Source organism: Bos indicus x Bos taurus, chromosome 28 (genome assembly GCF_003369695.1).
Source record: "Bos indicus x Bos taurus breed Angus x Brahman F1 hybrid chromosome 28, Bos_hybrid_MaternalHap_v2.0, whole genome shotgun sequence".
NCBI classification, from domain to species: Eukaryota; Metazoa; Chordata; class Mammalia; order Artiodactyla; family Bovidae; genus Bos; species Bos indicus x Bos taurus.
Genome location: NC_040103.1, coordinates 39,170,460 through 39,196,750, shown reverse-complemented (window position 1 = coordinate 39,196,750; position 26,291 = coordinate 39,170,460). Strand labels below are relative to the sequence as shown.

The 26,291-nt window shown below is 54.1% G+C and overlaps 1 protein-coding gene across 1 annotated transcript; it reads right to left on the bottom strand.

Annotated features, from left to right (window-relative positions):
* Positions 1–1,830: 1,830 nt before the first annotated feature.
* Positions 1,831–24,713, bottom strand: CDHR1 (cadherin related family member 1). Its single transcript, XM_027530870.1, has 17 exons — positions 24,554–24,713; positions 23,942–24,037; positions 22,999–23,144; positions 22,167–22,217; positions 20,864–20,953; positions 19,582–19,668; positions 17,928–18,044; positions 16,705–16,848; positions 14,940–15,018; positions 13,558–13,658; positions 10,570–10,773; positions 9,826–9,978; positions 7,908–8,072; positions 7,419–7,486; positions 6,663–6,891; positions 4,819–5,076; positions 1,831–4,236 (listed from the first exon to the last, which is right to left on the bottom strand). The coding sequence occupies exons 1-17, from the start codon at positions 24,606–24,608 to the stop codon at positions 3,676–3,678; spliced, it is 2,604 nt and encodes an 867-aa protein (XP_027386671.1). The 5' UTR covers positions 24,609–24,713; the 3' UTR covers positions 1,831–3,675.
* Between the last annotated feature and the right edge of the window lie 1,578 nt (positions 24,714–26,291).

Sequence of the window (26,291 nt, the reverse complement as noted above, 5' to 3'; positions counted from 1 at the left end):
ACTTATAAGGATCTACCATATAGCACAAGGGAACTCTAATCAATACTCAGTAACGACCCATACGGGAAAAGAAAAGTTGTACATATACATACATGCTTTTATGTATATGTATAATTGATTCACTTGGCTGTACAGCAGAACCTAACACAGCAGTATAAATCAAATATACTCCAATAAAAATTAATAATAATTTTGAAAAAGCTTCTAGTCCTCAGAGTAACAGAATTCCTGCAGCCCCCAGAGAACTGGGAGAGTGTGGCTCCTCCCCAGTTCTTGCCATACTTGACCAGCTAGACTCTGGGGGCAGCCACTGAGTACAGAGTCCCACAGGTGCTCTTTGGGGCATTCTCATCAATTCCTAACTCCCTGGGCAGGTGGATGCTCAAATGCAGGCTGCAGGGCTGCAAAGGTCACAGATGTGGAGTCTGCCCACCCTCTCCCACTTCCTACTGGTCCACTCTCCTCTCTTCTCCTAGTACCGGGAGAGGTTTCCAGGCCCATCAGAGGGTGGAAAACATCCTGGAAGCAAGGATGAGCAGAAGGAGCCCTCCCGTCCGGGTATGATGCTCTAGCATGGGGACCATCAGCCGGCCTCAAATGCCCTCGTGTACAGCTAAGAATAGCGCCTGCCTCCTGAGCTGGCATCAGCAGAAACAAAGCTGTGGCAGGTGCTTTGTATAGATTAGCTCTTGTCATCCTCAGAGCAGTGATTTTCTGCACTGTGTATTGGTGAGGAAAATGAGGTCCATGGAGGCTTTGGTGTCTGGCCCCAAGTCACACTTAGGAGTCAAAGCCAGGATTCAGACTCAGGGCTGTCAGACTGTAAAGCACAATGTTATTTCAGATAATTAGAAAGTCTGAGCTCAACCACAGGAAAAAACACACACCGTTCTACAGACTCCCTGGAGACCCAAGAGTGGGACAGCCTGCCCACCCGTCACCCTGCCTCCCAGCTCTTTGCCTTGAGGTGCAACATTGTGCTTGCCCCAGTGTGACTGGCCAGGCACCCCCTTGCCCCTGCCCCCACCCCATCCCCTGCAGTGGCACTGGCCCACACTCACTCCCACTGGTCCGGGGTCTCCTCCAGTGCCACCACCTTTGCGGGTCCCTTACGGGTCCACCATATCTTCCTCCTCTTTTCTCAGCATGGCTTGTGCTGGCAATGAGGCACTCTGCCCATACTTTCCAGCACAAGAGTTGCTCATGTGCCTAGTTTCAAAGATTGACTCTGCCTTGGTTCAAGTTCCCGGGCTTGTCCTGGAGCTCCACTCTCCACCCTTGGGCCCTGATGCTCTCCTGAGCTTCCAACCCAGTGCCACTGTCCCAGAGACGACACTGATTCCATGTGTGGGCTTCCATGCCCACACTTGCCCTCTCTGGGCTGGGCTGGGATAATTAGTTCTAGCTCCAGACCCTACTCCTCCCCAGGAAGCCCTGCTGGGGCTTGTCCTGCTTGAGAGAAAAGCCCCGTCCAGGCCATGACTACTCAGGGAGACAAGCCCCACAAATGCGTTTGTTGGAGATGTATGCATGGCAATTTGGAAAAACTTTTGCAGCCTTCCACAGTCAGATCTGGGGGTTGGAGGATGGATCCGTTAAAAGAACCAAGCAGCAGCCCTGATCTTGGCTATCAGGAAGATTGGCCTCTGCAAGTCAGCTAACACTGATGTTGGACAGGGATCCAGAGGGACTTCCCTGGTGGTCTAGTGTTTAAGACTCTGTGTTCTCATGCAGGGGCACAGGTTTGATCTCTGGTTGGGAAACTAAGATCCTGCATGCTGCAGGAGTGGCAGAATTTTTTTTAAAAAAAGGCAGGAGCTGGAGGTCAGGTTGGCTTTTGGTTAACAGATTTTATTGATCATTTACAAAAAAGGTTGACTGCATGCAAGTTGTAAGGATGCTGCATTCCCTGTGAAGGGCAAACATGATCCAATCTAGTCTTGAAACCCATACCCATTTGTTCAGCCTGGGCTCCTAGTTTGTTAGAGCCCAGCTGTTAATACACCCTGAGTTGTGGACTGCAGAAACCCCAGCAAGGAGCTTGCACACCAACACATTTGAGTAACACCTCCAAACACCAGCTCAGAAATCAAGAAAACCACATACGCATACAATCTGTGGTTAAATTCACAGACATATCCTAGAGGGGTTATGAGTGAGTGGAGTGAAATGCAAGGAACTGTTCTGTTTCTCTCTCTAGGCACGTATCTGTATCGCCTCTTGGCAAGTGTCCTTAAAGTCAGATGGAACTTCTTTGCATTAAGTGAAGCTTGCACGTCGTCTGGTGGGGGCGGGGGTCACAAGCAGAGGAGGTGCGATCCGACTAGAGGGACAGGCTAAGGAGCCCAGAGCCCTCAAACCAGGTTCCTGCCGCCAAACTTCTGTGACCTCTGGCGATCACGCTCCCTCTCGGGAACTCGTTTCCGTCATCTTGGCAAGATGGAGCTTCGGCTGGCTGTGCGGCCCAGCTCTGGTTCTTTCTGACAACGGCTGGCCTGGGCTGCATGGGGGATGTAGTTGGGGGAGGTGGGGATGGGGAGGAGACGTGGAAGGGAAGCTGTGCCATGGTCCAGCTCCAGCCGTCTTGGATCAGTGGCAGTACCCTACCCCTAGCACAGCGCCTCCTGCGGGTGCTTGGCAGAACAGCTGGGAGGTTCCTAATACTTTGTGGAAGAGCTGCACCCCGGAGAACCGGCTAGGGGAAAAACACTTCCTTTTTGTGCTGTCTTGCACTTGGTTAAAGCCCTCATCACCCCTACTTGTTTTGATCCTCACCCCAGGCCTGTGAATAAGGCTGATTCACGTTCTTCATTTTCCAGATGAGAAAGAGGATGAGCCTTCCCAAGGTTATCACACATCAGCAGAAGAGCTGGATAAAACAGAAGTCTCCCCAGATCTCAGCCCTGCTCTGTCTCAAGGACTTCTAGCGGGACAGCTCCTAAGGGTACCTGCTGCTCCTGCGGATGTCTCTGGGGCAACCAGCTTGGCTCCAGCCATCTCTGGGCCCAGGGCAGCCCTGGATGGGGCAGCTGCCCTCACTCCCACAGAGTCCATCTTATACCTCTGTGCCCCTGGTCCCGAGGGGGCATAGCAGGGGCGCCCAGTCTCTGCCCAGACCCCACCCTCACCCTCCAGTGGCTTTAAGGCGCAGGCCCACAGTCGGCAAATTCTCAGCGCATCCTCACCCTCTAGCTGCATCTGGTTTCCCACAGCCTGCAAGGTTCGCTGACCCTCAGCCTTAGTTAGCCCCTGAGCCTTTTTCTGCTCCTGCTCTTAGCTGGAGGCTTCAGGATCCAGGTGCCAGTCAACCTTGTCACGTGTGGCCAGGGCTCTGCTCCCAAACTAAGAAAGCTGGGGCCCCAGCAGGACCCAAGCGACACTGTGAGGTCTGGAGTTGGAGAATAGAAGACGTCAATCTGGCTCCTTGTTGCTGCCCAGCCTCTGCTGTACGGGGAGCATTGCACATGTGCCAAGGAGTTGGGTGATGGGGAAGTATTTCCCAATTGCAGTCGTAGCCAGAGAAATAAATCCTTTGCCCAAGGCACTGTCCAGAGCCCTGGTTATGGGGGTTACACCATTGTACAAAACAGGGGTGACCCTAAGAAGCAGAGTTGCGGAGCGTGGCCCAGGCATCAGGGCAACTGGAGTGGGGAGACAGGGGCCACAGGACACAGTCTAGAAGTAAGCTTTGCTGTGTAGATTCTTCTTCTCGAACTTTTGCCTGAGCTCAGAGACCAGAGCTGACTGGACGGGGCTTCCCACGGCCTTGCGTTTCGCCACGGCCCTGGGTTTTGGTGATGGTTGTTGGGGCTGCTGAGGGGCAAGTGAGCCGGAGACGGTAGGCACCGTCCAGGGGGCCTGGCCCACGCTGGGTGCCGGGCTGGGTGGCGGAGGGGGAGCGGGGGCCTGGGGGGCTGGTGTGCTTCCGCGGCTATTGTTGTTGCAGTTCTCATTGGGAGGAGCCTCTCTGAGCACAAACTTGTCAGCGGCCTTGGTCCTTCGGAACTTAAGCCACTCGATGCGGACGCTGCGGGGTGCAGGGCTGGGCCGCTTGCGGAGCACTCGCCGCACCGGCTGGACCTTGTTGGACTTCTTGTTGCGCCAGAAGGTGGCGGTGGAGATGAGGACCGTTATGGCCACAATGATGGCCATGATGCCAGCCAGCACACCCACAGCCTTCATGGGGTTGTCTTTGGTCTGCATCAGGAAGGCGGCCATGGGGCTTCGGGACAGCATCTGGAAGAGAGGTGCCCAGAGGACAGAGGAGGGGCCCTGAGCTCCCTTAGGCCAGATGGTTTTAAGCTCTCTGGGGTCAGTCGTCCCCTAGAGAATCTGATGAGAACTATGGGCTTTATTCCAGAAAAACACACACACACACACACACACACAGAGAAAATACAATGCAGGCTGGATTGGATGAGGAACTCCTGTATTAGCTAGCACTGCTTCCCTTTGATGGGGGTGGGGGGGTTCATATCTGCCCAAGTGTATTAGGAACCTTTTAAGGGATGACTTCCTGCCAGACACTGAGCTGAGAACCGCACATGATTTTACTTCTGCCTTTCAACACACATGTGAAGGAGGCATCGTGAGTCCCATTTCACAGGAAGGGGAAAGACTTAGCAAAGGCACACTGCTACAAAGTGTTGAAACTGGTATTTCGACCTGAGTCAAAGCCTCTGTGTTGGATGGCACAGGTAGTCTCTGTGAGCACTGGGTGTGTGTCTTTGGAGGAAGGTGATCTTTCTCTCTCTGGCCATGTTGCAGGGAGCTCTGAGCTGTCCTCTGACCAACCCTCCATGTGGGCTTTGTACTCACCTCAGTGTCTACAATGTCAATCTTGAGCAAGGCCGTGGTGCTGAAGGATGGGGAGCCACGGTCCTTGGCCTGCACCTCTAGGGACCACGTGCGGTCCCCACTGGGCGTGATGTTGTGCAGGGCATCCAGGGATCGGATGGAGTTCTTGAGCCAGATCTCCCCCGTGTGTGCGTTGATGTCGAACACGTTGGCCGGCTCTGCGTGGGTGATGGAATAGTCCACTAGGTTGTTGGGCTCTTCTGCGTCCTGGTCTGTGGCCTGTGCACGGGGAGGGATAGGCGGAGCTGGACTCTGAGGGTCCTATTTGTGTCCCCTGGCTGAACCGACAGGTCATATGCGGTTTGCTGGGTTGATGGGAAATGGCCCTAATCCTATTTTGAGTGAGTGGAGCTGGGAGAGGAAGTGCACGAGCCGGGTCTGTGCTTGGCTATATACATGTGCTGTCAGTCTCAGAACAAGCCCCTTCAAGTCAGTGCTGGTAAGAAACAAAAAGCCCGGAGGCTGAGCGTCTTGAGTAAGGATGGAGAGGGAGAAGGAGGGGAGCTGGGGTCCAGAGTCAAGCCTGTTGGGTTTTGGGGTTCATGCTTCCTCCATGTTGGGAAGGCAGAGCAGTGGAGGAGCAGTGCTGTGAAAGCAGGCAGATAGCTGTGTGAACTCAGGCCAACCAAACATGCCACCTGCCTGAGCCTCCATTTTTTAATCTGTAAAGTGGCAATAATATCTTCTTTCTCAGAGGTTAATTCTGGGTGGAGGTGGGCATGGGGGTATACAGTGAAAATGTTAATCTCTAAGTCATGTCCAATTCTTTGTGACCCATGTCCATTCTTTGCGGTCCCATGGACTGCAGCCTGCCAGGTTCCTCTGTCCACAGAATTCTGCAGGCAAGAATAGTGGAGTGGGGTGCCATTCCCTTCTCCAGGGGATCTTCTTAATTCAGGGACCAAACCCAGATCTCCTTCATTGCAGGCAAATTCTTTACTATCTGAACCACTAGGGGTATATAAAGTACCTTAAAAATCATTGCCTATTTCAGGAGTCCAAGATATTTGAAAAGACATTCTTAAGCCACAGCGCCACTTGCAGCTGCAGGAACAAAGGTTTTTTTTTTTTGGTCTAAGAATGATGGACATTTAGACACCAGCACCAGGCTCACACCTGGCCAGTGCCACACCAGGGGTGGGCAGAGCAAGGACAGAGAGGAAGGGAGTGGGCACTGCCAGGGCAACGGCCAGGCTGCTGGTGTGGGGGTTGCTGGTGGCTGCTGAGGGGAGCAGGGAGGAGTTAGCCACAGTGACTCCGGAAGTGCCAGATCCAGGATGGCCAGAGTCAGGGGCTCACGCAGAGCCTGGCATTGTCATGTGGTTGGTGCCCACGGAGGGGCGAGGCCAGCCTTCAGTCCATGGTGAGAGGGTGGAGGGGCCCGGCAGGCAGCAGCATCTCCAGCCAGGTTCTGAGCATCTGGCTAGCAGCTCCTGGATACAACAGCCAGACGCTGGGCGGCCTGGTAAGCTGAGTCATGGCTTCTAGCCTGTCGGAAGCTCACATGGGGAAATGCCGTGGGACCCTGCTTCCCCAGGCCAGTCACTCCTGCAAAGCTTGAAGGGAGGGTCCCCATGGGGCTCTAACCAGAAGCATACACAAGCTGCCAGCATCGGGTCCACAGATCCTCTCGGACAGTACTGGACGGGTGGCTGGCTCCCACAGTGGGCCCGAGATACTAAGGCAGGAAGCTACCTAAGCCCGCTGGGGCGGGGCAGGGAGAGGACAGGCTCCGAGGGCCCTGCAGGTGGCCAAGTGCACAGTGACCAAGCCACAATGACAGCTCGGCCACTTTTGAAGCTCACCTCAATTTTCACCGGGGTCCCCAGCACCATTGTCTTCTCCTGGACGCTCTTTCCAAACTGGGGATAGTGGTCATTGACATCCAGCAGCGTGATGAACACCTCGGCCAGGCTGTACCTGCCCTCCATATCCTCCGCCTTCACGTAGAAGTTATACCTGGCAGTGGCCTCAGCGTCCAGGCTGGCCCAGGGCTGGGTGTAGATGATCCCGGAGGACGGGTGGATCAGGAAGCTGCCGGGCACAGAGAGTGCAGCAAGGGTGTACAGAAGCATGCACACGTACATACGTGTGCACACACGTGCCTGCAGTAAGGAGCCGCCTCCAAGAAGAGGCGGCGATGCATTGGGCAGCTTCTCTGAGCATCCCATCTGTTCCTCCCCACATCCTCACGGTCTGACTCAGGGAGGCAGGGCCACTCATCTATTTACTATCAATGTTGAACTTCACCCGAGTTACAGCCCTTCCCTCTCCTCCCATGGCCTGCCTCTCCCTAGCCCAGCACTGCTTGCCTGGCCCTGGGGCCATGAGCCCCAGCTCCAGATTGTGGTGATGACCTTACTTCTCTCAGATGCACCTCATCGGGTGTATCCCCTCTGCCTTGGGCTCTCTACAGCTGCCCTTCATTCCCGGTCCCCAGGCTCACCTCCCCAGCCCAGGTGCCGTTCGGCCCAGATCTGCCTTCAGCACAGATCCTCCTCCACCCTCAGCCTCCCAAATCCCTTACCCAAGGCCCTGACTGCGTTTCTGGATCTACTCACAGGTCTGCCCCAGATCCATAAATGGAGTATTTGACTTCACCCCAGGGACCTGAGTCTGGATCCACGGCCTGGAAGAGAGAAAGCTCCCGGTGGCCCAGGTCCCTTTGTCAGGGCATGTTGGCAGCTCTTGCTTTCAATGGCCACATGAGGATTTGGGTGGGGTGGGAGGATTGCCCTGCTGGGGAGAACTGGAGGCCTGCTCTGGAGCCCTAGTTTCGCCTCAGGTCTAAAGCGTTGGAGGAACCAGATCTGGAAGGCCTTCTACTTATCGTTACGTGTCCTCATTATCATCCTGAGAAGTGCTGTTATACCCATTGTACTGAAGGAAAACTGAGGCTCAGAGAAGGCACGTAGCTTGTCCAAGGACACAGCCAATGAATGTGGGTTTATCGAATCAAACAGGAGCCCAGGTTTGTCTGACTTCACAAGGGCCCCCTTCAGTGGGGCTCACAACCCCACCCCCAGTCCCTGGGGCAGCCCCCAACCCACTGTGACAGCCAACACGTTGGAGCCCCCGGGGGCGTTCTCGGGGATCCTGGCGACGTAGTAGTGGGAGGTGAACTTGGGGACATTGTCATTGGTATCCAGGAGCTGGATCACGACATCCGCCGTGGAGCTGAACTTCTCTGGGGTGTTCACTTCAATGGCCAGGAGCTGGGGAAGGAAGGAAAAGGAAGACTTGTCTGGATGGCAGTTGCTCTGCAGAGAGCCTGTCACATCCTGTCTCGGTATCACCCGGCACCCACCTGCCTTGCCTCCCAGTTTCTCTGCGGCCAGCCAGCTATTCCTGCCGCCACCTGCAGGGGGCACCTCTAAGGCAAACATCATCCCCCTCTTCTGCCCCACTCCGCCCCGCCCGCTCCGCCCCCCCCCCCGCCCCCGCCCCCCCCGCCCCCACCCCACCCCGCAGGGCAACTGACGGCCTGGCTCCTTAGAGTTGGCATTTGCATTGGAACCAGCTTCTTTTGCTCCATTGGTTTGCATATTACTTTTTTTTTTTTTTTGCTTTCAATTTAAAGCAACTTTGCTTCATAATATAATTTAATATCTGTTAGAGCAAATTCTTGCCTCATACTCTTTTTTTCCCAAATTCCCTGACTGTTCTTATCGGTTTGTTTCTCCAGATAAAAGCCAGTATAATTGTGTCAAGTCCCCTACGTCCTCCCCTAAGGAAATTTTGGGTAAGACTTAATTGAAGTGGCATTGGATTCTTTATTAACCTGATGAGAATTTGCATTTTTGAACAGGGTTTGTCTTTGTATTTCTCACCTTCTTTTATCTTTTTGTTAAATTTGTACATTTTTTGTTCTTTATATGGTCCAGTCTTGTTATGGTAACTCTTAGGAATTTTATCTATTAGTTGTTCTTATAAAAGTGATCTCTAATTCCATTATTCTCATTGCTATTTTTTTGGAATGCAGGAGAATTATTAGATTTTGTGACCTAACTTTGTAATCCATCATGTTAGCCACTTTGCAGTATCTAACAATGTTCTGATCATTTCTTTTAGATTTTTCTAAGCAAGCAATCACATCATCTAAAAACAATGATAACTTTATCTCTTCCTTTCTAGTGACTGTACCTTTTATTTCCTTTCTTATTTAGGAATAACGTTTAATTCTAGGAACAGTGTTGAAAATATTGGTAACAGCAGGTATCCACATTTTGTTTATGACTTCAAAGAATACTTTTAAAATTCACTTTCATTGGTTGATTGAAGTATAGTTGATTAACAATGTTGTATAGAATTTCACTTTTAAGTATGATGTTAGCTATCAATATGTATGCATGTATAATTATAAATTATAACAATTTAAATTAATATCAGCAAAGTACTTTTTCTTTTTATTAATATTGGGTTGGTCAAAAAGTTTGCTTGCATTTTTCCACAACATCCAACATCTTATGGAAAATTCCGAATGAACTTTTGGGTCAACCCCCATATTTATTTACATATTTATGTAAATATACATTATTTTTTTGTGTTTATCATTTTGAATAATTCCAAATGCAAGGGAACTTTTCTCATCCTTTGCTAAAGTTTTTAACAGAACAATTGGCATGTCGAGTGCAAATAAGAAAACATCTCTCCTGATGATCAAAGAGTTTTTTCTCTCGGTCTGTTCACATGGCACATTACATGGGTGTTTTTTCTTTGGACCACCCTCCTCCTTGCATTCGTGGGGAGAGCTGTAGACAGACACTGGAGCTCAGTGAGGCTGTGGAGTAGAGGGGAGCTCTCGCATCATACTTTTCCTCTCCCCATTGCTCCCCAAGTCAGAAGGGGGAGCAGAGGGAAAGAGTAGGGCTAGGAGGGGTAGGGGGCGACAAGAGACCCCCAAGGATGAATCTAGGTACTATTGTGACACCCCTCCCCCCGTTCAAGGTCGTGCACAGCATCACTTACCTTGAAGGTCAACACTTTGGACTTTTCAAAGTCAATGGCGGCTGAGTTCTCCACAATGATCGTGATTTGGGCTTCATTCAGGACCGTCTGTGGGACCACTCGGAAGATGCCCCCAGGTCCCACCAGCCGCAAGTTGAATTTGGCATTGGCTCCCTGGGCAACAGTTTGGAGAGCAGAAACAGGGAAGATGAATGAGAATGAACCTCATTATAGAGTCATGCTGTGCAAGGAGACTTTGCATGCCCTTGACCCTGGGAGGTAAGTATTCTTAGGAGAGGTGATCAAGAATCAGAAAAGCTGAGTGAACTATGAGGACTAAACGAAAAAACAAGCACAGAAAGCCCAGCCCTGCGCTGGGCACAGGACACAGTCACAGTGTCTGGAGGGTCAGACACAGAGGTGCTTTTAGTTTTTAAGGCCTCATGCATGGCTTGCAGGACATCGCCCAGCCAGGGGTTGAACCCTAGGCACTGGCACCGAAAGCCGGGAATCCTAACCACTAGGCTACCAGGAAACTCCCAGAGGTGCTTTTTTCTGACTGGCTTTTCTTTTTAATTGATTGTGAATATCTTTAGGGCATGCAGCTAGTCTCTGGTTACCTACCCTCCCTCCTCTCCCTCTTGGTTACCCACTCTTGCCTCATTCCTTTTGTGACCCTCCAGCCCTGGTGACATCAGCAGGAAAGGTTTGGGCCTCGGGCCCCGGCGGTTTTCAGGAAGACAGGTGGAGGGCAGGACCACAAACCTGGTCTGAGTCATTGACGGTGATCTTGAGGCCCCGAAGGATCTCCCCCTGGGGCGGGTGCTCATACATGGACAGCTCAAATCTGTTCTGGGGTCCACTCTCCCCATAGAATGTCGGTGGATGGTTGTTGAGGTCCACGATCCGGATGGTGACAGGCACCATGGCCTGGGCAGCTGGAGTCCCTGCAGAGCTGACCTCAGTCACCTGGGTAGGGACAGGTGGCTACGGCTGTGTGGCAGGCTGACTCCAGCACGGCCCCAGTGATCCCTGCTTCTTGGTATCTATGCCCTCATGTAATCTCCTCTTTTCTTAGAAAAAGAAAATTTATTTGTTTGTACCAGGTCTTAGTCAAGGCATGTGGGATCTAGTTCCCTGATCAGCGATTGAACCCTGGGCACCCTGCACTGGGAGCATGGACTCTTAGCCACTGACCACCAGAGAAGTCCCTGTAATCTCCTCTTTTTGAGTGTGGCTTGGCCTAGGAACCTGCTTCAAACTGATAGAATATAGTGGAGGTGATGAAATATCATTTTGTGATTAGATTAGATCATAACTTCTGTTTTTTAGCAAAGCAGACAGCCCTGTTGGCAGCTTCTCTGATGTTTCGAGAAACTAATGGTGATCTCCAGTCGACAGCTGGAGAGGTTCTTAGTCCAACAGCCCGAGAGGAAGTAAATCCCGCCAAAAATCCGTGTGGGCCCAGAAGCTCATCCTTCCTTGTTGGGCCTTCAGATGAGAACCTGGTCTTGGCTGAATATCTGTTGGCAGCCATGTGAGAGACCTTGAAACTGCGGACCCAACTAAGCTGACCTAGATTCCTGCCCACAGCAGCTGCAGTGTTTAAATATGTGTTGTTTGAAGACAATAAGTTTGTGGTAATACATTACAACAGTCCTAGGAAACTTAGTACTGTTACTAGTCCTGTTTTACAGATGAGGCGGGAGGGGTCAGGTGGTCACCAGGGGTCACACAGCTGGACTAGAAGATGCGTCTGATTCCTTAGTCAGTGCCCTCTCCACTGCATCATACCGCCCCCTTCTTGTAGCCAGACACAGGTTCAAACCCTAGCTCTGCCATATTCTGCCCTTGTGTCCACTTGCTAGAGGGAGGCTGCAGGGAAGGTAGGTGGGGTGATGCAGCGTGGATGACTAATTCAGCCTGCAAGCCAGGGCTGAGTGTCCACAGGTACCTCAAGGGCATGTAGCAAATGTCACGTGAGGCCTGGAAGGGCTCCCTCCCCCTTCCTATAAGCAGGCTCTGGCCTTCAAATTACTGTCCTCTAATCACCCTCCCGGACTCCACTCTGTCATACATTAGCTGCTTCATAACTCTTCTTTTTAATTAAAAAATTTATTTATTTATTTATTTTTGGCCACATTCCAAGGCATTTGGAACTTCCCTGACCAGGGATGGAACCCATGACCCCTGCATGGGAAGGGTGGAGTCCCCGCTGCTGGGCCACCAGGGAAGCCCCACTCTTCTTTTCTAGAACTTATTCCTCTGCCTCCTTTTCTCTCCTCCCACTCAGCTGTCGACCTGTCCCCAAGTCAGACGCTTTCACGCCGATCCCCACACCGCATGTGGCGTGGCCACTCTCCCTCACCCTCCCGCGTGCTCCGTCCCCTCGGCTAATGTGACTCCACACTGCAGGTTGGCCTTGACCCCCATCTCTCCTTCACCTGCTCCTCCCCCTTCCTCACTCTTAGTCGGGATGCTCCAGCAGTGGTGTTCCCAGCTACTGGCTCCTCTCTCCCCCCAGCCCTCCTCTGGGCAGTCTCATTCCCTCCTAGCCTTTCACAGCTACCTGCATGTGGATGTTGTCTGAAGCTCAAACCTGTACACTCAGGTGTGGATTTTCAACTTGAATGTCCCCGAGGCACCAATACGCATCATGCCTGTCCTATTCAACTTGCCTCCCCTCCTGTGTTTCTGATGGTGTGGATCTACACTGGCTTCTTCCCTCCCTCTCCTCTCCCCGACCCCTCACAGCCACGTTCCGTGGTGTCCGCCTCCTTCATAGTTCGCAGCCTGTCCATTTTTCCCATCCCACCTTCCCTCACCCCCACGGGCCCTCGCCATCTATCACCTGGGCTGATGGCTCTGCTGCCCTGCTCCTCATCTGATTCCCTTCAAACCCGAGTTGGGACCAGGGTTTTCAGATGCCAGCCCGGAACTAGTGCCAGAATCGCCTGGGAGCTCAAAACATGCCGAGTCCTGGGTGTCCCCCAGACACACCACATTCCTATCCCCCGCAGTGGGCCCTGGAAATCTTTGTTTGCCAAGCTCTCTGAATCTGAGAATCCCTCTAGTTTAGTGAGCAGTCAGAGTGAGCGTTTACAAGACTCTGATCCTGTTCAAAACCTTTCCATGGCTCTTCACTGCTCTTGGGCAGGACTAGCTATATAGTTTGCAGGCTCAGTGAAAAATGAAAAGAGCTGGCCCCTTGCTAGAAAATTGCTAAGAATTTCAAGAGAGCAAGAGCAAAGCATTAAGCCCAGCGTGGGACACTTCTAATTGCGGCCCCTGTGTAATCACACAGGTTGCATGGCCACAAAGCTGGCCCCGTTGCAGGAAAAATCCATACCTTGTATTCAGAGCCTTTGCTCCTCTGTCCCCCACTTGGGGTCCAACTGTTTCTGCATTACAGGCTGATGTGGCCTCTTGGCTCAAGTCCCACTTGCTCCTCATTGTCCCCCTAGTATATCATGTGCTTTCACACCCAGCCTTGGCTCACTAAGCTTCCCTCGCTTGCAATGCCTCCACCCGCCCCAACCAACCAATGCTCCCCACACCTCTCTGCTTCCTGGGTCCTACCCACGTTCAAGGCATTGCTGCTCCCATCCTGCCTTCTCTGCCTTGCCTCAGCTTCCCACACCAGGTGCCACCTCTTGCAGGTGTTCCTCCCCCTGCCTGTGGGCCCTGAGGGGTAAGGCGGGCGGCCAGGGTCTTATCGCCTTTGGTGGAGAAGGCCAAGACCAAGGGAAGTACCTGTACATGCAGCTCATACACCTCTCTCCGTAGCTGGGAGGGGCTCTGCATCACGGAGATGGCTCCCGACGTCTCATTAATTTCAAAGGCTCCATCACTTCCTGTCAGAGAGAGATGTGCCCTGCAGTTCTGAACAAGGCCACACGGTGGCGCAGGGGAGTTATGCCAGGCCTCACAGGGTATTTCATTCAAGTCTCCTGTATTATTATCCGTGTCTTGCCAGTGAGGAAGCTGAGCTCAGAGGGGCTCAGTAACTTGTCTTAGGTTACACAGTGAGTGCAGAGCTGGGACTTCAAGTCACTACTTTCCGGCTCCCAGGTTCCCTAGTATTTTGCTTCTCTCATGCATGCATGTGTGGTGTGTGGGTAGGTGTGATGGAAAGAGAAAGGAGAAATAAAGAGGTACAAACGGAGGGAGATAAGAAAAGGGGGAGGGAGGAGAGAAAATAATGGGAAGAAGGAAGAAAAAGACTGGAGGAGGAGCAGGAGTAGAGAGAGAGGCAAGAAGATGGGAGAGGAGACGGGGTGGGCTGGGTGTGTGGTAGCTGCGTGCAGGCTTGCAGCTGTGGAGGGGAGGGAAGGCAGTCAGGGGTCTGCGTGCCTGGGAGAGAAGCCTGTCTGTGACGGTGGGCATGTGTGCACGTGTGCACGTGTGTGAGCTGCTGGAAGGGGAGTGTGCGGCAGGCATGTCCCAGGGACAGGGTCAGAGGAAGTGACGGTATCTGAGTGAGGGCATGGTGACGTGTGCATGTGTGGGGCCAGGCACCAGGTGTGGCGGCCCCTGGAGGGTGCCAGCTACCGAGGGCTGAAGAGCCTTCCCTGAGCTGGCTCCTCCTGCCAAGTTGTTGCCCAACTGTGGAAGGAGGCAGCAGACTCAAGCCCAATGGGAACTTGGGATGATTTAGCTTCTTTGAGCCTCAGTTTTTCTCATCCATACACAGGGTGAGTATTAGGGACACCCTGAATCATCACTGTATTTAATTCACTTAATTCAATAGTATGCTCTAAGCCAAAACATTTAAAGGAATGAGAAAAAACAGTAGCAATTTAGAGTGTAAGAAAGCTTGCCACCGTTTCCTATCACGAGCGTACGGCCATGAGCGTGAGGGAACGTGAGCTGGTGCCACCTGTGCTGCGCTCAGCAACACCACTGCCCCTACCCACCCAACGCGCCACTCCCTGTACTGGACTTAACGACAAGCAGGGCCCAGAGCAGATGCCCAAGGAGACGTGCCGCCTCCTGGAGGGACCCAGCCTCTCCTCTGCACGCACCTTGTCCTTCTGGCCTATGGATGAGGAAACTGGGACCCACAGAGACTGGGGATCTCACCCTGCTCACCCAGGGATGTGTACCTACAGCCCAGCAATGAGCCCCAGACTCACCATTCACCAGACTGTAGAGAACACGGTTGGGTTTGCCCCGATCTCCATCCATGGCAACCACCATCAAGACCTCTGAGCCCTGGGAGGAACAGGAGCAGCTGCCTGAGGCCAATGTCAGGGGTCGGGGGTGGGGGGTGCTGGGCTTCTCCCTTCCCCAGATACTGCTCCCATCACAGAGGGGAGGTGCCACCACACTCGAGAGTCAGGCCTCTGCCAGGCCCCATCCTTGCTCTGCAGGGAGCTCATAGCCCCCTGGCCTCCCAGGGCTGGAGGGACAGCCTGAGCCCTGCTGCCTGCCCCCCACATGGCTTGGCACATAGCTGCCCAGGGACACTCAGGGCTCCTGCCTGGGCCTCCTCCTCACACCTCTTACAAGCCTCCTCCCCGACACACCACCCTCAGGCCTCACCTCTCTTGCCCAATCTCCAGCCTCACACCTGCTGCCTCATCTGTCTTTGGCCTTCAAAGGCACCTGAAGGGAGAGCCAGGAGAGGGGCCAGGCAGAGGAGGTCCAGTGTGAAGTCCAGGAACTAGGATTTTGTCCTGCAGCTGCAGGAGCTGCTCAAAAGGTTTGGAAAGCTGTCTCAACTGACAAGCCCTGCTCAAGCCCTGCCTGCCACCCTCTCCTACCTCCCTAGGCAGACCCTTCACCCCAGAGGGCTACCCATGCTCATGGCTGCTTCCTGACTGTCTTCTCCCCCTATTCATGGCATCTCTTTCCCCCTTAGCTCCTCAGCAGGACAGTCTGGGCTTCCCCCTGGCTCTGCCCTACGGCCCCCATGGGGGAAGCCCGGCCTTTCTCTCTCCCTCTCTGCCCAGCTCCTCCACTCAACTTGCAACTTTTGGAAAGGTGGTTTCTCAGCTTGGACCCAGCACATAAGCGGCGCTCAGCAAGTGTTGGAAATAATGAGAAACTGGGGAAGTGAGACTAGAGGATGCAGTTCCATTCCACGGATAGTTCTGGAACTGCGGCCAGCTACGTGAGAGTTGACTCCAGCCTAGCCCCTGCTGGCTGGGAGCTCATGGTCTGGTTGGGGGGCATAGTAAGACATGGGTGCACCATAGAGGGGAAAGTGGCACCTGGGCTGAGTTGAGAAAGATGAGGGGGCATTGTGCCCATGGCCACATGCCAGGAGAAGGGAAAAGAGTGGGGTGGGGAGACAGGCTGGACTGAGTAAAGGACGTTGCTGGCTCCTGGGTGGAGGGCAGGCTGGCCCTTGGATGCCAGGCCCAGGGTTGGAAATTGAGGGGCCAAAAGGGGCAGAGGCTGAAGACAGCCTTTGAGCTGGGCCTGCGTGTGATGTCTGACGAGGGTGATGCAGCAGCAAACTGTGGGAGGACGACTGGCCCAAGGGGCCTCAGGCTACCGGCCTGGAGGAAAGGAAGCAAAACTTTGGCGCCTCACCTCCTGTGCAGGGTGCGGGAAAGGCCCCTCTAAACCAAACCGTCAGCTCTCCTCCCAGCCTCTCTTCACAGCCCTTTGGAAGGGCTGACACTTGCAGCCAGGCTGGGGTAAGTGTGGATGAGTGAAGACATGCCTGGCACAGCCCTGGCACCCAATAGGTGCTCCACACACGAGCAGCTTCTTCTTCCCCCTTAACGGCCTATGTGTGGCCTGAGTCAGTGAATCCAGAACTGGCCTCCATGTGAGGCGAGCAAGCCTGGGCTGAGCCTAACCATCTCCACCAGGGGACCCTTGGGCAGTGCAAAGGACAGGGCGGGAGGCATCTGGAGGTGCCATGGGTTGAGGGGTGCAGCTACCCACCGGAAGGGTGTCCTCATACACATAGCCATAGTAGGGCGTGCCCACAAAGACGGGGCCCATGTCCTGCACATCCTCCACATTGACCGTGACCACAGTGGTGGCCGAGAGCACCACGTCAGCCCCTCGCAGCTTTCCCCCGCCATCCTGCAGAAGAATCAGAGAGGGAAGAGAGGTTGGGCTCCAGAGTCGAGCAGACTCCCGTGGAATCTGGCTCCTGCCACTGACTGGCCTCGAGGCCAGCTGCCCGCCCTATTTCTGTGTGCTTCTATGCCACTTAGAGATAATTTTCCCCCTCCTACGGGTGTTAGGAAAATTAAATGAGATAACGCATGAAGGTCTTCAGCCAGTGCACAGCAGGTGCTCAAAAGTGTTCCTTTGGAAAGAGGGTTAGGTTTCTCTCCAGGGAGATCATCTCTGAAGAGTAGCAGAGGAGGAGGGGGTCAGGGCCAAAATCTCTCCTCCCAGCCAGGAGCCCAGCCGCAAAGTCTCCTGAGAATCTTCAAAGAATATGAGGTGGACCCACGCATGAGGGTACATCATAGAAGTGTGCACCCACCAAGCCAGCCCTCACGGGGAAGCTGGCAGGCGGGGTTGGCTCAGGCCTCCTGACATAGACTGAGGGGGCTGCCCTGCGGCCTCTGTGACCAGCAGGGACTTTCCTGGAAAAGAAAACCAGGGGCTTAGAAGGAAGGCTGGGGTTTCCTGCCCTCGAGGGGAAGAGCAGTCACTTCATTTGAATGCTTGCTGAGTTGCAAACCCTACACCACACACTTTAGAAATATGAGGAATTTAGTCAAGTTTTGGGGTGGGCAGATGAGGAAATTGAGGCTCAGGGTGGGTAATTGGTCACACAGGCAGAGGCAGGATGGACGAGCCTGGACAGAGAAACGGAGGTGCCCAGAGGCCAGGCTGTGTGGGATGTGAGGGCGTGGCCACTGGGCCTACAGAGGGCAGGCTGGCCTGTCAGTCCTGAGGGGGCGGACGCCCTCTCCCGAGAGGGAATACGCCCTCTCCCACCCACAGACACCAGCGTCCCTGAAGAATACGTCTGCGTCCGGCAGGGTCTGCTCAACACAGATCCCGAGCAGCGGCAGCCCCACTCCCGCCTCGGTGGTACCGTCCATCCCCTCCACCGTAGAACCTAACTGCTCCCATCCAAGGGCAGCTTCCCCCGACGGAGGCTGAGGACTGCCTGGATGCTCCCATTCCTCCCTGTCTGTTACCTTGGCAACCACAGTGACGAAGTGGGCCCGGGCCTTCTCGAAGTCCAGGATGGCCCCGGCCCGGAGGCGCAGCACCCCGCTGTGGCGGTCCACGGAGAACTCGGTGGGGTGCGGATTCTGTAAGAGCGAGGGGTAGGCTGGGCCTTGGGGCGGGCCCAGGCTGGGCCCAGGAACACCCGCTCTGCTTACTGAAAGGGAGTCTTCACCATCCTTTGTCACAGGAACTCCGGCCTAGGGGCTTAGGTGCAACTTCAGGGCACTCAGGCTTTCCTGTCTCCAGAGTCCCCCTTCCTGGAGCTCAGGCCTTCCCCTCCCCCTCCCTCAGTCCAACCAAGATGTTCCAGCAGGGCCTCAGGTTTTCTCTCGGCCTCAGCTGGAAAACAACAGGGCCCAGCTCGGGGCTAAACCCTGGCCCAGAGTTCCCAGGTGGAAACGTCAGCAGCATGCTCTAACCTAGAGGAGGTGTGGGCTGAAAGCTGTAGAGACAGAACCTTTAGGATCTTCCAACCCCACCATTAAGTGACTGTGGGTCAGCCAGGCAGCATCTGGGTGGGGGTGGGGAAGGTCAGGTGGGGACAGGAGGTGATCTTTGATCTGAAGGGGGGGTCACTGTGGGTCAAGAGCTGTTGCTGGAGCTTCTCATGGGTTTAATCCTCACAACGGGCTTCGCAGGTGGCACCAGTGGTAAAGAATCCATTTGCCAACGCGGGAGACATGAGAGACACAGGCTCGATCCCTGGCTCAGGAAGATCCCCTGGAGGAGGGCAGGGCAACCCTCTCCAGTATTCTTGTCTGGCGAATCCCATGGACAGAGGAGCCTGGCGGGCTACAGCCCACGGGGTTGCACAGAGCTGCACATGACTGAAGCGACTTAGCACGTTCACACAGAATCCTCACAATCCAATGAGGATGTGCTTTCATCTTTCCCACCCAATGCGTGAGGAAGCTGAGCAGGAAAGTCACATAATGGTTGAACCCCTGTGTGGGGGAAGTGGTGGGATCTCTCCAGAACCCGTGGAGCCCAGGGGTGTTGCCAGGGTTTCTAACCACTGAGCTATACTACCTTGAAATTTGTGAAAGCGAGAGATTAAAAGTGGAGAGAAGAGGAGGAGCTGTGGAAACAGCAGCTGTGGGGTGGAGGGCAATGGGTTCTGGAGGAGCTGGGGGAGAGGCAGGAGACATGGGGTGGGGTCTCTGCCTTTAACAGAGTGCATTGGATGGACAAGGGCGGGGAGGGGGTGTCACAGCTCTGCTCCTCCTGAGAGCTGCCTCCCCTTCCCTTTTTCCTCTTGACAATTCTAGGCCCAGACAGGTTTCTTTTACTCTGTGTGGGTACCAAATGCCCAATCTCCTGGGGAAGGGATTGGCCGGTGGTGAGGTGAGGGTCCTGAAATCTGGGGAAAGGAAGGCAGGTCAGCTTAGTGGGAGCCAGGATGTGCCAGTCAGGGGAAGATGGCTTCTGCTCAGGCCAGTCTCGTGTCCCCACTTGTTGGTCCCACATCTGAGTGTACAGAGACCTCGCTGGAATGGGACGCACCATCTCTGATAATCTTTGGGAATCGCTGAGGCACTGACCTGATGGATGGAGGCGGAGGCCATCCAGGTGTCCCCACCAGCCCAGGCCCCTGGTTACTTCCTGAGCATCCCACCTTACCTTCAGGAAGTAGGTGACGCTCCCTGCAGACCCGGTGTCCCTGTCCACTGCTCGGACCCTGGCGATACTGCTCCCAGAAGGTGTGTCCTGAGGGGCCACAGCCACAGAGGGTCAGTCCCAGGAGCAGTGACAGGAGCTCAGGGAGCTGGGGTGTGGGGCATGGAAAGGTGGGGTCAGGGGAGTGAGGGCTAAAAACAGGCGAAAGGCGGCCATTGACCCAGGGAGCATGAAGAGGAGGAGGCGCCTTGGTGGAGGAGACACTCGAGTCAAAGTGGGGTCAGGAGAGGGGGAACACACAGACATCCTCCTTCTGAAAACAGCTTCAGGGAAAGAGCAAAGAAAAATCTAGGGCTCCCAGAAGACCAAGGGTTTACATATGAAATGACTGGAAACAGTTAATAAACAAGGGCATATTCAGTATCACCAGAGGTCACATACGTGCAGCTTAGAGCCAAAAAGAATAGCTTTCTCCTACTGAATTAGCAGACATCTAAAACTGCAAGAATCCCCAGTGTGGGCCAGGAACCAGGAGACATACCCTTTCCCACCTTCCAGGGTAAAGGCAAACAGGTTCCATTCTGGAAAATCAATTTGACAATGCCTCACATGTACCCACGCTTTGACCTAGCAATTTCAAGTCGTTCCCATCAGAGAAAAGGAACTTTTAAGTTCAGAGTTTGATGTTTCTTATGATGGCAACAATTTAAAGCACCTTTAATATCCAGACATAAAGCAATAGTTCAGTAAATGCTGGAAAGCTATTAAAATGTTAGGTACCCCAACTTCACGATTACAACTTCATGCTTATGTTATAAATTCAGTGAAAAAGAGACTGCAGAAAGCATATGTTTAGTGGTTACAACTATGTAAAACAAACAGAAATCAAGAGCCTATAATCACAGAACTGACGAGAAGGAGATTCCCCCAAATTTAACAATGTTGTCTCAAGCTGCAGGGATTAAGAGTGGTCTTTTAAACTCTTTATACTTCTTTATACTTCTACTTGTCTGTATATTTCACACTTCCACAATAAGAGTACACTAAAATTCTAATGGAAAATGGTAAATAAACATTCCTTTGGAATAATAATGAATGTATGAGGGGACGGCAATGGAGGTGGCGGGGAGGACACAGAGGGGAGGGGTCTCCAGAGGTTAGTGAGTGATGGAGGGGCTCTTCCCTCCGGTGCCCAGTTCCCCTTGGCCAGGTCACAGGTCAGTCCGGAGGACAGGCCACAGGTTGGTGGGAGTCCATCAACACTGCTCGGGGGCCCCTCGCTCACCTCGGGAACCTGGACAACATAGGGCTCCTGGATAAACCTGGGTGCCTCGTCATTGGCATCAGTAACTAGGATCGTGACTTTTTCCGCCACCTGAAAAGAGGCAAAGCAGACAGAAGTTGGGAGAGTGAGACTTTCTGGGTGATAAAGGAACAATGTCCTCTAACACCCTGGGTGTAGTCTCTGCCCCCTTCTCCCTTTCCTTCCCCCTTCCTTCCTTCCTTCCCTTCCTCCCTTCTTCCTTCCCTCTTTAGGTCATTCATGAAGCACATATTATTATTAAGCAACTACTTGACGCCAAGCACTGTGTTCTGTCTGACGGTATGAAATTTGCAGGGTGGAGTGGTGGGCAAAGATCAGCATGTACAAGCGTGTTATCATTCAGCCTGACAACAGCGACATGCTGGGAGCTGAGGGCAAGGGCCTGCACCGCACGACTCTGGGGGCACCATGCACCCCAACCTAGCTAAAGGCACCGGTCTAGGTGGCTGCATCCAGGGGCTCCGAGAAGAGGCATCTGACCCAGCCTAGTGGAGGACACCAGGGAGGCCTGGGAAGCAAGCCATTGTCGGGTGAGAGGGAAAAGGGGGTGGAAGGTATGTCAGGAAGCAGCAGCAGCAGGGGCAAAATGCAAAGTGAAAAGCCAGGTGAGTTCAGAGAACAGAATGGAAGCAGATTTAGGGCCAGACGGCTGGTAGGGTGAATGTGGGAGAGAAGCTGGTTGAGGCTGAGGGTGTTCCGAATGCCAGTCTGAAACTAGGATTCCATCCTGAGGGTAGTGGGGAGCAGCTGGTAGCACCTTCTGAGCCAGGGGACTGTGGCCACGCAGGACTGTGTTGCACAGTGGTGGCTCCAGATTGGGGTCTGGGAGCCTTGGAGGGAGGGGAGCCCCTGGGATTATCTGAGAAGCACTAAAAAGGGATTGGTGCAAGTGGAAGCTGTGTAGGAAGAGGTAGGGAGGAGGGATGCGTGCCCAGGTATTCAGCTTGTGCGATGAGGATGGAGCCAAGAGCCAGGCTGGAGGAGTGAGGGGGCACAGGATAGAGGAGGCGCTGCTTGAGGAATGTGGGGTGCTCCGTCAGAAGGGCAGCAGGCAGGTCTGTCTCTTCCCGCTCTCTCCCTTCCATCCCCTCTCTCCTAAGAGCTCACTGGGGCAGATTTTGTTGGACTTCATCTGGGAGCCCCCACCCCCAGCCCCTGGGGGAGGGCATAGTGCTCAGAGGCGGGGTGGGGGGGGGCGGTGGTGAGGGGGGTGGAGTGGGTGTGTGTGTGTGTGGGGGGGGGGGTTGCTGCAGTGTGCACTCACCAGGTTCAGCCCATCAGAAATGCTGATAATGGCTTCAATCTCATCTTCCCTCTGTGAAGCACAAGGGCAGAGTGAGGATCCGGGAGTCGGAGGTGCCCTGAGGACCCCTGAAGCTGGGCACATCAGAGGGGCCCTGGAGCAGGGCGAGGTGGCCAAAAGCTTCCTCCGCTACCTCTGGCCACGCTCATGCTTGAGACCAGGTTTGGGGTTTAACCCATCAGGAGTTATAAACTCAGGGGGCTTGGGTGCCAACAGATTGCACCCTCCTGCTAGGAGAGTTGCTAACTGGTATGCTGGAGGACGCAGGAAGGGGTTTTTCATCCTTTTAAAAATTTTCCTCTTTCTCCCTTTCATCTCTGCTGCACTGGTCTGTATCCTACGGTTCCTCAGAGATCCAGGTCCGTGGTGTCTCAAACCCTTCCCGGGACACGGAGGGGCCTCAGTGAGGAAGGGTGTCGAGGTCCCCTGGTCCTGCCCTGGGTTGACAGGCAGGGGCAGCACTGTCGCACCTCCTCTGCTGTGTCCCCACCGTTTCCTTTCTCTGGGCTGGGGGAGTCTGCTGGGAGCACCCCACAGCTGGGGTCCAGGCAGCTGGCTCCCCTGCCTGGCATGGGGTCTCACAAGAGAAACACAGCCTGTCCCCCGCAGGCTCAGAGCGCACAGAGGGTCGTACTTTTACCCAAGTCAGACCTGCCCTTAAAACCAGGGCTGATCTGCTGGCTGAATTTTCTGTGACTTATGAGACCTCTCCAAGGATGCTCTTGAGGGAACCTTCCAGCCCACCGAGGTCGTCTGCACACCTGCAGGCAATGTTCCTCCCAGGTCCCCCTACCTCTCTGTCCAGCTCTTCAATCAGGGTGATGTTCCCCAAATTGGGGTCAACTGAAAAGACGCTTCTAGCGCTGGGGTTAAAGCTGATGTGGTAGGAGACAGGGTCTCCCTCCGGGTCTGTTCCATTCAGGGTGTACACATGAGAGCCTGGAAGAAGAGGGGACACGCTGAGCACTGGCTGCTTCCCTCTCTTCCTCTTTATTCTTCCCAGCTATCAGTTAGCAGGCAGTAGCCACTGCTTTACAGATTGTAATCTAGAATATAGATTACGGAGGGCTTCAGGGCTGCTGGGTTTAACTCTAGGGTCTCTGCCTGGAGCCAAGACTGGGGATGGCGGAGGAGGGAAAAGGGAGGAGTCATTAAGGTGGAGCGGAGAGCCAACCGCAGCAGTGTTCCCCAGCTTGGACGAGTTCTTCAGAGAATTCTCAGCAGGTGCTCCTCTTACACTTAGTACACTTTACACAAGAAAAGGCGCTTGTCCTTATTCTCAGGGTTCTGCCCATCCAGTGAAGGAGAGGAAGTGCGAATCTCCCTCCTCCTCCCCCATCTCTGCAGATCCCAGTGAATTCACTGTTCTTGGGCCGTTTTAAAGCCTGAAGCCATGGGGCTCTGGGAGTAAGTGCTTTGTTCAAGGTCATAAATACAGAGGGTCAGGAGCCCCGGATCTGGCGACCTCCACCTACCTCTTGGGGCTGGTCATGTCTCTGGGCTGGCGGCTGGATCTCTAGAACTGCCCGGGCTCGGGTCTCCACGACTGCGTGGAGACCTTTCCCGCTACAGCCCCGGGGGATTCAGAGCGCAAACCGGGCGCCCCGGGAGCGCCTGCCGCCTGGCGCTCGGCCTCCCGATAGGTTCGGAGGAGTCAAGGGTTCGGTCCCTGTGTCCAGGGGAACGTGGGCCGCTCCTCTGGGAGACTATGCGGGGCAGGCGCCAGGGCTACTCACCCACCGGCGTGTCCTCCGGGAGGCTGAACAGGGCCATGTTTCCGTTGGTGCTGCCCGCCCCGTTGTCGAAGAAGTGGGGGGCGAAGTTGGCCTGAGCTAGGGAGAGAACACAGACACAGGACCGCTGGGAACGCGGAGGGACAGCTTCGCACCCGCTGGTCGCGCCGTCTGGCCCCACAAGTGGGCAGGCGGTACCCACTCCCCGATCCCAGCGCACCCACCAGGTCCCGCGGCTACCACCGCCCGTGCGCTCGGACTGGGCTGGACTTGCCAGGGACACGCACCATCTGGGGTGTCTGGGACCTAGGCAGCGGCCGATTTCAGCCTCATCGGTGGGCAGACCCAGAGAGGGACAGGTCCCTGGCCAAGGTCACACGGGGAGTGGGGATACCCTCCCACAGCCCCCAGTGCAGCCGCCAAAACTGCTTCTGAAGAAGCAAAGAGCAGCGAGAGTTCCCATTCCCCCCGCCCGGTCCCCGTCCCCGTCCCCGTCCCCGGTCCCCAGCCCCACTCTGGAAGCGAAAGGTCCAGCGCTGTCCCTAGGTCCACCCGGGTGGAGCTGGCACCCATTTCTCGTCCCCATCGGGCCCGCTGGACGCTGCGGCCACTCACCCAGGCTGAGGAACAGCATCCACGGGGCCAGGACGGCCGGCGGGCCGCGCCCCATGTCTCCGCGGGCGGGTGGTGCGGCTCCCCGCAGCCGAGGCCGGGCTCCGGAGCGCGGAGCATGCCCTGGGCGCACGACGAGTGCAGAGCTGACGACGGGGGCGGCGGCGGCGGGAGGGGGCGCGGGCGGGAGTGCAAGGGCGCTAAGCGGATGACACAGCTCGGATCGGCGCCGCTGGAGCCTCCCGCCCGCCTCCTAATGAGACCAATTAGTGGGTGCAGAGCTGAAGGGAACCGGCTCCCAGCAGGGGCGAGGGCAGTGGGGCGGGAGGGGGGCCCAGACTACCCCTCCTCCATCCCCCTGTAGCAGACCCCCTCCATCTACTGTTAGCAAGATAGGGATTCAGGCCAAGGAGAAGGTTAATGAGCAGTCCTAGAATGCTGGGCAATTTTTAGGCCCCATTAGCCGAAACCTTTCTTGTTCAATCCCCTCGGGCTTGGCCCTGTGGCTGGAAAAACGTACTTTATTTATTTAATTTTTGAAAAGTTATAACAGTAATTTTTATTTTATTGACATATAGTTGATGTACAATGTTATATAAGGTATAGGTGTACTGATTACAAGTAAGGAAAGGAGTACATCAAGGCTGTATATTGTCACTCTGCTTATTTAACTTATATGCAGAGTACATCGGAGAAGGCAGTGACAATCCACTCCAATACTCTTGCCTGAAAATCCCATGGACAGAGGAGCCTGGTAGGGTGCAGTCCATGGGATCGCTAAGAGTCGGACATGACTGACCGACTTCACTTTCACTTTTCACTTTCCTGCATTGGAAAAGGAAATGGCAACCCACTCCAGTGTTCTTGCCTGGAGAATCCCAGGGACAGGGGAGTCTGGTGGGCTGCCATCTATGGGGTCACACAGAGTCAGACATGACTGAAGCGACTTAGCAGCAGCAGCAGAGTACATCATGAGAAACGCTGGGCTGGATGAAGCACAAGCTGGAATCAAGATTGCTGGGAGAAATATTAATAACCTCAGATATGAGATGACACCACTCTTATGGCAGAAGGTGAAGAATAACTAAAGAGCCTCTTGATGAAAGTGAAAGAGGAGAGTGAAAAAATTAGCTTAAAGCTCAACATTCAGAAAACTGAGATCATGGCATCTGGCCCCATCACTTCATGGCAAATAGATGGGGAAACAGTAGAAACAGTGAGAGACTTTATTTTTGGGGGCTCCAAAGTCACTGCAGATGGTGACTGCAGCCATGAAATTAAAAGATGCTTCCTCCTTGGAATAAAAGTTATGACCAACCTAGATGGCATATTAAAAAGCAGAGACATTACTTTGCCAACAAAGGTACATCTAGTCAAAGTTATGGTTTTTCCAGTAGTCATGTATGGATGTAAGAGTTGGACTATAAAGAAAGCTGAGCACCAAAGAATTGATGCTTTTGAACTGTGTGGAGAAAACTCTTGAGAATCCCCTGGACTGCAAGGAGATCCAACCAGTCCATCCTAAAGAAAATCAGTCCTGAATATTCATTGGAAGGACTGATGCTGAAGCTGAAACTCCAATACTTTGGCCACCTGATGCGAAGAACTGACTCATTGGAAAAGACCCTGATGCTGGGAAAGATTGAAGGTGGGAGGAGAAGGGGACAATAGAGGAAGAGATGGTTGGATGGCATCACCGACTCAATGGACATGAGTTTAATAAACTCCGGGAGCTGGCAAT

Bases quoted from the DNA above. Each gene is read 5' to 3' on its own strand.
- CDHR1 (XM_027530870.1), bottom strand. From the start codon at position 24,608: ATGGGGCGCGGCCCGCCGGCCGTCCTGGCCCCGTGGATGCTGTTCCTC. The intron at 15,019-16,704 runs GTGGGTAGCTGC...TGTTCCTCCCAG, and splicing joins TGTATGAGGACACCCTTCCG to GGCTCAGAGGTCTTGATGGT. The intron at 7,487-7,907 runs GTGGGTTGGGGG...TCTCTCTTCCAG, and splicing joins CCAACGTGTTGGCTGTCACA to GCCGTGGATCCAGACTCAGG.